The sequence below is a fragment of the Mizuhopecten yessoensis genome, unplaced genomic scaffold (genome assembly GCF_002113885.1).
Source record: "Mizuhopecten yessoensis strain PY_sf001 unplaced genomic scaffold, ASM211388v2 scaffold11155, whole genome shotgun sequence".
NCBI classification, from domain to species: domain Eukaryota; kingdom Metazoa; phylum Mollusca; class Bivalvia; order Pectinida; family Pectinidae; genus Mizuhopecten; species Mizuhopecten yessoensis.
In genome coordinates this window covers 370,237-382,850 of record NW_018408907.1, presented here as the reverse complement: position 1 = coordinate 382,850, position 12,614 = coordinate 370,237, and the positions used below count along the sequence as shown (strand labels likewise).

Sequence of the window (12,614 nt, the reverse complement as noted above, 5' to 3'; positions counted from 1 at the left end):
AATTTTAACAGGATTTCAGCAGCATCAACAATTGAAATGTAGTAGGATTTTGCTAAGAGACAGATAGTAAGGTAGTTCAGTTTGTGAGTCAAAGGAGGAGAAGAGAGTTGGGGAGTTGAGTTAAGGAGTCTTGAGGAAAGAGGTTGAGTTGGGGAGACAAAGTTGAGAAGTCTAGAGTTAAAGAGGAGATTTAGAATTTAAGTGAGAATTAGGAAGTTAGTAACAATAGTAGTTTTAGCTGCGGTTTGTAAATCTGTGTAGTTTTATAGTTTAACGTTGGAGATAAGTTTGGAGTGGAGAGATTGAGCTAGCTAGTTCACGATAGTGAAGACTTGTATATTTTATGACGGATTAAAAAACTTGCGTTGTAAATATATCTACTTATATATGGGGCAAAGAAGTAATTCCAACAGTGTGGACAAGTTTAGGTTGTCAAATTTTCGGAGCGATCCACTCCTTTATCAAGACACAGTGAAACAGAACAGTTACATGTACATATACATCATATTACAAGAAGATAGAACTGATATACTATAATTTGAAAATATAGCTATTATATAAAACCAATAGTTCCCTCGGGTACAGCCGAAGGCAGCAATTAAGCTGAGAGCATCGCGGACAAGGAACGCTGATGTAAAGGACCTATTCTACGGACGTATCCTGCGGACATACCTCCATTAGGATCCAGTGTTATATGGGATTTTCCTGTCTATATTACTTCTTTGACCCATACTTGTAAATATAAATGTACTTATTTTGTTGTTTAATTAATTTGAACTCACAGGTGGCAGTGGAAATTGAGAACAGAAAGCATCAGTAATAAAAAAAGAGAATGTAACACTAGTGACCATCAGTGGAGTTTGGATTACTGAAATCTAGTGTCAAGTACTGACAAGTAGTAGGCGCTACAGTAAATACATATTCTAATTTTTAACATTCACGTAGGTAATCAGGAGATTTTCTTCACCAGAAAAAAAATGTTTTCCTACCTTTTTTTTTTTAGCCGAAACAGAGAACGCACACATATTTTTATTTGGCCTAAAATAAATTATATATGAAAATAATTTTACCAATGCCATTATTATGGACTAGTTTATTGCTGATTTATTGAACGTTGATAAAATTATCTATCTATATGTTATACTCCACAGAGACCAAAATGGCTTTAATGCGGAGGGGAACGATTTCCCAAGGCTAACGTTAAGTGCTTAAACATCAAAGTGTCTCCTAGATATGACATCTATATTTTACCTGTATTACAGTCTTGAAAGGATTCTGTTCTGTACCATCTCCACTTTCGTCTGATCCACGCTTTTCAGATGTGTACAACTCGCCTGCATTTAGAAAATGAAAATTGAATTATTCTTTAAGCCACATAAATAACAGACATACACGAATAAATGTATTTCGATACGTACATTACACGAGACGGCAGCAATGTCCCATGTGCATTGCCAAATGTGACAGTACCGTTATGCACGTGTCACTTGGTATGGGCCTACCGACTATATTCCCCCTTACCTAAACTCACGCCTTCCATTTTTGCCGCTACTTCTTCAGCCATCGTATGAAATAACCACTTGTATTAGTTAAACTCTTCTGACTTGCTTTCTAAAGGCTACAGATCACAATATTGCATCATCATATGGTAGGCTATCCCGCATGCAAACGTGCCTGGAATATTCTCGGAAAATGCCGGTCAAGACTTATGTCGTAAAAATACATTCTCTTATTTAAGAGTCTTTAACACTAGAAAATCATTAACTTATATAAAGATTTAATTTGGATATTGTGTCGTTAATGACTTAAATTTATAATTTTTGTAAGATTATTTCGTTTCAGTTTACTTTAGCGACAACATTTGACCTAATTACGGCCCCTGCGTGCGAAGAAATTTTGCATAGCAAAAAAGGTCGCATTTCCTAAATACTGGCTCACTTATTGGCTAGAAATACAATTTGCGAACGCAATAGTCATTCCAGGGAGATTTTAAACCGCCAAGATGTTATATTGATTGTTGCTGTGAATCGCAATACGACATTTTTCTCACTAAACGTTGTCAACATGGCGGTCCATTTAAACGTTTAGAGTTATTGCCCTTGATCCCATCGGAGAATGGGAATGGAGTTCAATGCACAGTGTTAGTTGAAACAAAATGATTTCATTACCCGGAGAGGATTTTATTCGCATGAAGATATGGAACAATCGACTAAGTTGACGCAATCCAGACTTGTAGCCGCAACTGTCTTAGAACCAAAGGATGAATTGAGCGAGGTGAAAAACAATTAGATTTAGTAGATTTAGTTTCTGAAAGTTTTTTTTTTTTTACTGCAGATCAAGCAATTGAATAGAATCTGGTTTATTTATATTGCTTGCTGGAATTTTGCAACCTAGCACATTACGATTTGTTAGTGATCGGGAATGATCAGATGGCAACGTTATTACATATGGTAAAATAAATTTCGTATTTAAATCTTAATATATCATTTCCTTATTGTCAACATTTAGTAAATATGCCTCCGTTGGTTTATGAACATATGTATTTATTGCCTCAGATGTGGACACTGGGTTTTTGATGTCCTTTTTCTGCTGGACAATTTTTGTTTCTCGTAAACTTGCGAAGTTGTTGTTACACACTTCAATCAATCTTTAATTATAAATTAAAACTGCGCTATTATTTTCCTTTGAGTTATAGATTAAAAGGTACTTTATTATGTTAGCGACATATTTTTTTTGCATTTTTGCATAGTAGATTCACAAATAATTGTCATGATTGAATTTTTGCTTTAGTTGCAATTGTCATGGATACACTTTAATTTGACTGCCTATAGTATATAAAAATGATAACTCAACTGATATGGTAATAGCATGGTAAAGGAACCATATCAATGCATACATATGATAAGTCATCATGCCTCATGTCATTGAGGTATGGAAATGTCACAACATGGTAGAGTTTTACAACAACAAAGTCCTAGAAATGTGTCTATTTATATTTTAAATGTACATGTATGTGTCACCCTGGTAAAAGACTAGCCGCTTCCCACTGACTTGGCTAGGAAGAATATCTTAGACTAGTAATTAAGCCAGACCGGTCCAGGGTTCGACACCTAGCGGAGGCATTGAAAAAATAATGTCAATGACCTCTGTTATAAATGTGCATGTTTTTATTTCAAATCAAGAATTATTTCATGGTCAATACTTTAATAATTGATGACATGTATTTTTCAGAGATTTGAACAGTGCTACAATGTCGTTCACAATATTCGAAATGGAATGTCCGACAGAGAGGCAAACGATGCACTCAATTCGTATGTAAGTAACAAAAAATCGCCCAATTTCATAATTGCAAAAATAATAATATACAGTTAGTCTTAGCCAGATTAATGAAAAAACTCCTAGTGAGAAACATATTAGCATGGATTTCAGTAGAACCTTGAGAATATGTACAGTATCAACCTACCCAAAATGAGCCCTGACTCTTGGGTTTTAAAGGACACTCTGTTTGACATACCTTTTGACTCTTCAAAATTCTTGGAAAATTCCATATTACTTGAATATTCATGTGAAATAGATAAATATCAAGGGTCAAATAAAATCCCGATAAATAAGTCATTTATTAATTTATACATTAAAAGTTTGTATATTGATCATGCAAAAGGTATATTGGTAAAATAATTAAGTTGATTTTCAATAATCTTTAAATCCAATAATTGCTTTTGGTTGATTTCACAGGTATCGAAAGGCTCACCGCAGCATGAGGAAGTACAACTGGGTTTGTTGTATGCAATCCTTACTGATCCAACAGCAGCTGTCAAGGTGACGGTTAAAATAAAACTAGTTGTTATTTGGTACCCGCGAGATTGTCATGTAACCGGTGTTTTTCCTCCCCTTGAGATTTATTTGGGGTCGGTAATATACCCCATATCCCCAATGGCATTTTGGAATGCTTTTCCCATTTTATGAAGAAATCCAACCCTGCATGAGTTCATTCTCAACATAATTTTAATTAGAAATGCATGTAGTAGATAATTGATGTCAACTTTCCAAAAACTAGAAACAAAAAATCAACATTCCTACAGAAGGTTTTATGATTAGTTTATTTAAATGACAAATTTTGTATCTTACAAACCTTGATAGTTTTATCACAGAATTTTCAACATGCATTTTGTTCATGCTAGATATGTGTTTGAGTTAGAGTGTTATATTGTCTTTTCTTCCGAGGGATTTAAACAGTACACAATGTACTTCAACTTTAAGACAACACAGATATTTTCATGGAATGATTCACCAGTATTTGATGCAATGCAGGAAAAATAAAAAATGTTTAAAAATTGTCTGTGGATGAAATTGTTGCCCTTTTCACTTTCCAGAGTTATCGGGACATGACTTTGATCAGTCGAGATGCTATGTCCCTTGTCCTCAGACATACAAATCAGATAATATTTGAGAAATGGTTGAAGCTCCTGGACAACACTCGTGTTCAGGTGAGTAGTACGGATCCTTGTATTGGTGTCTCTAAATAGTTTTTGTGTCGCCTGCGAAAAGCTGGTGACACATAGGTATTGCTATGTCCGTTTTTTGGCCAGCGGCCGCACAGAGGTTTTTTGTGCGATAACTTGAGTTTCCTTGAGCCGATCAAACTCAAACTTAATGCAGTGCTTCCTTACCAAAAGTGCTTGCTTGGGCTAGCTTTTCAGGTCCGAAGGTCAAAGGTGAAGGTCACTGTTACTATAAATAGAAAATCTGTTTTTGAGCGATAACTTGAGTTTCCTTGTGCCGATCAAACTCAAACTTAATGCAGTGCTTCCTTACCAAAAGTGCTTGCTTGGGCTAGCTTTTCAGGTCCGAAGGTCAAAGGTGAAGGTCACTGTTACTATAAATAGAAAATCTGTTTTCCTGCGATCACTTGAGTTTCCTTGGGCCGATCAAACTCAAACAGTGCTAAGCACAATCTCCCAGCTTCCTGTGCAGGTGACACATCCACTTCCGTGGAATTCTTGTCTTATCTATAAACAAATCTTTGATTAAATGTAAACAATATTTAGTTTACATTCAGCATTTGTAAATCCATCTAAATTGATTTATTAAAAAAATCATTTGAACATTTTGTGATATTTATAAAAAAACATTTCATAACATTTTGATAACTTCATAAAATTGTTCTTGATTCACAAGTTTAAGTTACCTCAGGATGTGAGAGCTTGCTTCTAAAATTTATTATTCTAATTCATTTGAGATGTAAAAAAGTCATTTGATTAGTCAATCGAAATAATTTGCAACCAGGATATATCGTCCGCAAATTTCTCATTTGCATAAGAGGCCCGGATGGCAATTGTTAATGACACCATTGACCCGGACTGACCTCGACACATCATAAAATTGATTATTACTGATGTCCCAAACAATAGAATGACCCGGAAAGGTCAAAATAATTCCTCCTCACTTTGAATTTTCCTGACGTCCCCAATTCATGGTAGATAGACACTAGTGGGGATAATCCTGTTTCTTTCGGTGATTTTAGCTAATATAAATTAAAATGGGGATGATCCTGCTGTATTTTCGAGATTCGGGATGCACCACTAGTAAAACTCAATTTGCGACGACATAATCATGATATACCGTCGCAAATATAAAATACAGTAAGGTTATCCTCAAATTGAACGTCTGTTAAATGACAAGAATATATGGGAGATGTTGATGTTTTTTCTTGCAACAGATTTATTATCTCATTTCAACACTTTGGCCTAGTTGGACTTTGTCTATCATTGTTATAATGATCGGAATGTTTCAGGTGATCTGGCTGTTGAGAGCACTGGTAAAAAGTTCAGTGAATGGAACAGAAAGTGTTTGTTTGAGTCTTCTCCGACAAATAGCTGGTGAGTACTGATACGCAAGAGGTATGGAACTCTAAGGGGTTTTTGAAAGATTTTAGTTGCAGGAAAACATACATAGTACAATGTTATTTTTATAATTAAATTTTACTTTTATAGGGGAAAATGTGACAATTTGTAGCAACTTAAAATAAAATTTAAGCATCTCCATAGTAGCATGATTGTTAGAAATCTTGAAAAAAACATATTGACATATTCAATTAAAACAACCTATATTATTATTTTTATGCATGTTTGCAGGTGGAGATGTTTCTCAGAAGAATATCTGGCTTACAGAGAATATGCTTGATGTATTTTCAGAAAATAGGTATGTAATCAAAATTTAAGGTACTGTACATGTGGGAATTTAACTTTTCTTCTTACTGTAATTTCATGTTAGCAATCTGTAGCAGCTTGTTTTAATCAGGAAAATGATGATAATTCATCTCAGGGCTAAAAATATCCCATGTACAATGACCACAGGCCATTGGATTTGGTCTGTGGAAATTTGTAATGGACCGGTGCAAAATGGTCTAATGAATATTTCATTATTCACAGCTAACTGTGTTACTACTCATCAAATAAACAAATTGTCAAGAAAAAATAGTTAGTTTCTGTTAAAAGCGACTAAAAGAATAAACACTACTTTCCTGAAAGGTACTTTCATACTTATAATAATAATTCTAAGACAAATGTCTTAACTTTGGGCATTCAAGACCTTTTTCATATGCACTTCTCGGATGAGCTGGTACTTTTGAAAATGTTTTTGCTCTGTATCTGATGCTTAATCTCTCCTCTGACATAGTTGTGTATATTCCACATGTTATGATCAACCAGGTAATGATACCCAGCACAACTGCTGTAAACAACAATGATCTTGTCAGTTTATTATAGTTAGAAAATTGAAATGTATTTTGAATTTCTATTGGATGGAGGAATGCAATAGAGGACATACAAACAGGAATATTGTCTGAAGTTGAAATGACTTTTTGTTACCAGGACATGGCTAGACAAGATCCCGTCTTTGATAGCTACCGTTGTGTACACATATCTGCGAGTTATTGAGGACCACAACGGACCAGTGTTTGTCAATTTAAGACAGCGGGAAGTGGAACTCTGTATTGGTCTCATCCGAGAAAAGGTAAAACATCTATTGAAAAATAAGATAATGATGGTAAAAGGTGAAATATAATGAGAAATAAGATACTGATGGTAAAAGGTAAAATATAATGAGAAATAAGATAATGATGGTAAAAGGTTAAACATGTATTGAAAAATAAGATAAAGATGGTAAAAGGTAAAATATAATGAGAAATAAGAAAATAATAGTTTATGTTTAATCTGTACTAGTTGTAGTTATGTAAGCTTCCTTTATGAAACCTTGACATATGATTTGTTGTCTATACAGTGTCATGTTTTCTTTTAAACAATTTCTTCTAGAGAACCCTAAGGTCTAAAATCATACTGTTTTGCTTGTTTCTTGTTTAATGAAGGACTATTACATTGTTTGAAAAACAAGTTACAAAAAATATTAACTGATTTCAAGATTACAGGGGTCAAAATTAAAATGACCTTTGACAGAACTATGAGGTCATGCTATTTGGCATGTGGCTTAATGGAAAGAATTGCTATCAGATACATTTAAATAAATTACCCACTTTCATGAACACAGGGGTCAGATTTTTGTGAACTGTTCAAAAGCCTTGACCTTTAGTACTATGAATCTGAAGCCATGATATTTTTCTGTAACTTGCTGGTGAAGAGAACTATTCACTGTGATCTGTAAATTACCTTTACCCTCTTTCAATGTCACAAGGATGAAATTCAAACATTTTTTTGTTAGGAATTAGTTCTGGAGCTTATTGTTCAAATAAATGCTCTTGACCAAATATCACAGAGGTTAAATGTGTTCAAAACTAAAGACATGGCGTTTGTGCTATAGCTTATTGGGGCTATCAGATTTGTTCAAATAAATGACCTTGACCTATTTTTCAAGTCACAACTAAATTTTGAAGAAACACAATTTGAAATAGCTTCTACAGAACCATAAGAAATTGACTCCTGATGCTTTGCATATAGCCTGGCTAGCTGGGTTGAAGAGTCAATTTGGGTAAATGAATAACCTTGACCAACTCTCAAGGTCACAGGTGTGCATGTCAGTATATTAAAAAAAAAATAAGGATTAAGGCCCTTGGGCTTCTTCTTGCAGGACTTCTTTTCGATGAATCATAATAAACATTTTCTTAAGTCCTGTGTAATAACATGATAGCTCTAGAAGAATTTCATAGGCCTAGTCTCAGTTAAGGAAGATTGCTGTATTGACTAATGGTACACCAGTCGATACATGTAGATATGTATGTAGTAAAGTCCAGAACCTCCGATGTGATACTGATATTAATTGATGTTATCAGTGGACAGACTGTATCCACATTGGACGAGACCTTGTTAGACTACTACAAAATGTCGCCAGGATCTCAGATTTTGAGAAGCTATGGAAAGACATGGTACAAAACCCTACAGCAATTCATGCACAGTTCACAGGTATGTCCATTAATTAATATCAACTTATCTTATGTAAAAGTTTATTTTTTTGGACTAATTCAGGGTAATTTTGTTCAAGTTTTAACGATGTATGACAAGAAGGAGAAGAATTAAGATATTTCAGTGGTTATTGTATAATTGGAAACATTTCAGTGGTAACCCATAAATTTATATCTGAAACAAACACCTGAGTGAACAAGAAATTAAAGAATGTACACCACATGTGAAGCAGTGAATATACTACTGGTATTAAAATCGTTCTGATCAGGAGGTTGTTTCATTTTCCAGGTGTTCAACAGCTGATGTTAATGCGCACGTCGCGGAAGTTTTTAATTAGTAGATTAACACCTGATATGGAAACAAAACTTGTGTTTCTGGTTACCAAGGTAGGTGATCATACGTATTAGAATCATGTGATTTGTGTGCTGTCATGATCAGAGACCACCATATTACTCTGTACACTTAGTGGCAGGAATCTTAATGACCTTCATATCACATGTGTCGCAAAATAAACTGGCAATCTGGAATAGGCCTAACAGGTTAGTGACACCCCCCTGAAAAAATTCCTGATCCACCCTAGACTCTATACACTTAGTGGCAGGAATCTTAATCACCTTCAGATCTCTGTTTTCAAAATTTAATGTAATACATGTCCCTTTTGTGGTACTTTAGCAATGTTTTCAATTTAAGACTCCTTGTTTGTAAGATTTCTACAGAATCATGAGTCTTTATGCAAATATTTAACCAGGTTTTTTTAGTTCAGAGTTTAAAGGAATTGGTATTGAACTAAAACCTTCTATTTCAGGTTAAATTTGGGCAGCATAAAAGATGTCAAGATTGGTTCCAAAGACAGGTATGTGTAATCATTGTTTCAAATGTTGAGGATTTGCATACAGAATGAATTGTATGTTTTTCTTTGTCCTGCAGATATAAAGTTTGCAGTGCCAATTAAAACAAATAAATTCTGTATTGGAAAATATACGCTCATTACTTATGTTTACATTCTTTAAGTTTTGAACCTGTATTTAAATTATAAAAGGCCACCACTAACCTAGGTGGTTTTTTTCTAACATACGACATCTAACCAAAGCAATTCCTGGCAACATGCATGTTTTTTCTAAGACAAGCTGTATCTAGTGACATATGACCTGAAGCTGAAGTGACTGTAGTTATTTAAACAGAGTAACCCTCGTTTTAAATTGCCAGCCCCAAAACAGAGTAAGCCAAATATATATTTCTATTCAAGGAAATGAATATTTCCAACTAAACATTTATGTTGTCACAATGTAAATGATATCACAATCACCAGAAGCTAAACGACATTATGCTCATAGTGTTATGTATGCAATAGGGTGTTGGTAACATCATGAAAGGCAAATGATTAGTGAATCTATACTTTAGCATGTTAATTATAAGTGCAATTTCACTGAAATATCCACCCTGGAGGGACTCCAAGATAAAGAAATCATGTATGGAAGGGGTTGAAGAATGTTGAAGTATATCATGAGGCAGGGTAGTCTAGTGGTAGGATGCCGGGTTCGTGACCGAAGGGTTGCGGGTTCGAGTCACAGTATGGCACTGTGTTGTATCTTTGTGCAAGATACTTTATTTTGCTTGTTCCAGTCTACCCAGCTGTAAATGAGTATGTGGTTGGGCAGTGCTAGAATTGTAGAATGCTAGCTGTGAGTGCCGAAATGGCAGCACCGACTGTATGCTCCTCAGGGAGTTGAGAAAGATCTTGGCTGGTTGTAAAGGCCCTGTTACCACGGATTATAATTTGTGAACCGCCTTTTACGAACTAGCTTGTGATAAAGCTGTATATAAGAACCTCAAATTATTATTATTATACATGTATAACAGAATTTGAAATAAAAAAAAATCTGTGGATAGTCCCAGTTTTGATAAACACCAAGTCCCCTGTTAAATGAATATAACCTTGATTGGTTGTTCTTGATAATACTTTTTCTCATTCTCTTGTTGTAAGTATAATTTACAAAAGAAAATTGTAAATATTTGCTTGTTTAATCAGAATGATGGTTTGTTGAAATGTCCTTGGGATTTAAATGTCCTGGCTACACAGATTCCCTATAATTTGATCATGTTTACTGCTGCAGTATCTGTCGACACCAGAGAGTCAGTCACTGAGATGTGATCTGATACGCTATATCTGCGCAGTGTTTCACCCTCCAAATGAGTTAATCTGCTCAGATATCATTCCACGCTGGGCAGTCATTGGCTGGTTACTGACCACATGTACGGTAAGTAGTCATGCTGGGCTGTCATTGGATGGTTACTAACCACATGTACTGTAAGTAGTCACGCTGGGCTGTCATTGGATGGTTACTAACCACATGTACAGTATAAGTAACACTGGGCAGTCATTTGCTAGAAACTGACCACATGTACAGTAAGTAGTCCCTGTAAAAATCTACATATCACTCGTACAAGGGTGTAGGTATTCTCTGTTTTCATAAAACTTATTCGTTATCGTCACCTTACAGATTTTGTTTTACTGAAATTTAAACCTTAATGGTACATGTATGCCTGGTATTTGACTCAGAATTCAAAGAGAAGATTTTGTTTGCAAGTAGTTTAAATCTAATCATTTTACCAATTTCAATAGAATTAATTTGCCCGAAAAAGATTTAATCAACTATTTAAATGTTCTTGCTATTGTTGAGAAATAAGAATCTGAAAGGTTTTCCCTGACAATCTTCTTTATTCCCGCTTTCACTTCCAATCCAAAATCCAACCACAAACATTTCTCTCACCAAGATTGATACATATATACCAAACGAAATAGAAAGGAATAGCCGGTATCAAGTGTCTGGAAGATTAATATAATCATATGGTTATCTCCCTTGGACCAGACGATAATCCAATGACCAGTATACATGTACATAACACTATTAAGTTAATCTTTTACAGTCCAATGTCGCTGCCACCAATGCCAAGCTAGCCCTGTTTTACGACTGGCTGGTCTTTGATCCAGAGAAAGACAGCATTATGAACATAGGTGAGTTATAACAATTCGAACAGAATCTGTCATATGTAGTCATGGAAATGTGAGTTCTAACAGAATCTGTCATATGTAGTCATGGAAATGTGAGTTCTTTCAGAATCTGTCATGTGTAGTTGTGAAATGTGAGTTCTTACAGAATCTGTCATGTGTAGTTGTGGAAATGTGAGTTCTAACATAATCTGTCATGTGTAGTCATAGAAATGCTTACAAACGTGATTTTATTGTCCTGTTATAAGTTTGAGTCAGAGATTATGTGTTGACCTACTTGGCTTATTGCAGGACATTATATTATATGGTATATTTTCAAAGATGAAAATTAAAATAAACTGCATCTAATGTGGTTCAAAAATGTCCATCTAAAGGCAAGAGAGACTTTGTCAGGGTACATAGTATTCACCTTGTCTGTGTTTCCGTCCGTGTTGACTGGAATGGTCATCAAGCTTTGTATATAGGTACGTCATTGGAAGATGATGCATAGTATCCTATATGAGGTCACTGTGACCTCAATTTGACCTTAAAGCTTGACCTAGTACTCATAAAATGGTTTCTTGAGCACATCTCAGCCACTGTTTTATTAATTGCCATCAAACTTTGTGTATAGATACGTCATGGAAAGGCAGTGTGTCACATCCTAAAACGAGGTCTCTGACCTCAATTTGACTTATGACCTTTGACCTTGACCTCAAGTATTTAATTAAGTGTAATTATGGTTTCTACAGCATATATTAGCCACTGTTTCATGAATAGACTCCAAACTTTCATGAACCTACGCTTCGAGATAAATCTGGTTTAGATATTTCTAAAATTTGTGTTTGCAACTCATAATGCTAAAAATAGGGACATGGATTTTACAAGTTGTTAGCCTTGATGGAAAAGGTTACGTTGTACTGATCGTGTGTTGCTGTTACAGAGCCTGCTATCCTGGTGATGTTCCACTCCATCCGTCCCCACCCTGCCATTACAGCCACCCTGTTAGACTTTCTCTGTCGGGTAAACATCTCACTCCTTACTTTAATAACTTACTCCAATTACTTTTCTTTTTAAAAATACAGATTAAAATAAAGCATCTGTCACAACTTTACAAGTGTGTATTCACTGAAAATCATTAATATTAACAGGAATATCTCTTATTCTTCAGATTTTTATTCATTAGATTATGCAGAAAAGTTATTTAAAGG

The 12,614-nt window shown here is 34.9% G+C and overlaps 2 protein-coding genes across 2 annotated transcripts in view; one reads left to right on the top strand and one right to left on the bottom strand.

The window, feature by feature from the left end:
* Positions 1–1,704, bottom strand: part of LOC110467043 (asparagine--tRNA ligase, cytoplasmic-like) — a 15,721-nt gene extending 14,017 nt beyond the window's left edge. Inside the window, exons 1-2 of the mRNA XM_021523907.1 lie at positions 1,522–1,704; positions 1,252–1,334 (exon numbers count right to left, since the gene is read on the bottom strand). Coding sequence (XP_021379582.1) covers positions 1,252–1,334; positions 1,522–1,564 — 126 coding nt within the window. The 5' untranslated portion in view covers positions 1,565–1,704. The remainder of the gene's footprint in view (positions 1–1,251; positions 1,335–1,521) is intronic.
* A 157-nt stretch (positions 1,705–1,861) lies between these two features.
* LOC110467041 (integrator complex subunit 3-like) overlaps positions 1,862–12,614 on the top strand; it is a 33,404-nt gene continuing 22,651 nt past the window's right edge. Inside the window, exons 1-13 of the mRNA XM_021523906.1 lie at positions 1,862–2,274; positions 3,232–3,315; positions 3,736–3,819; positions 4,374–4,487; positions 5,795–5,879; positions 6,135–6,201; positions 6,873–7,014; positions 8,285–8,414; positions 8,703–8,800; positions 9,220–9,267; positions 10,529–10,672; positions 11,343–11,430; positions 12,347–12,426. Coding sequence (XP_021379581.1) covers positions 2,197–2,274; positions 3,232–3,315; positions 3,736–3,819; positions 4,374–4,487; positions 5,795–5,879; positions 6,135–6,201; positions 6,873–7,014; positions 8,285–8,414; positions 8,703–8,800; positions 9,220–9,267; positions 10,529–10,672; positions 11,343–11,430; positions 12,347–12,426 — 1,242 coding nt within the window. The 5' untranslated portion in view covers positions 1,862–2,196. The remainder of the gene's footprint in view (positions 2,275–3,231; positions 3,316–3,735; positions 3,820–4,373; positions 4,488–5,794; positions 5,880–6,134; positions 6,202–6,872; positions 7,015–8,284; positions 8,415–8,702; positions 8,801–9,219; positions 9,268–10,528; positions 10,673–11,342; positions 11,431–12,346; positions 12,427–12,614) is intronic.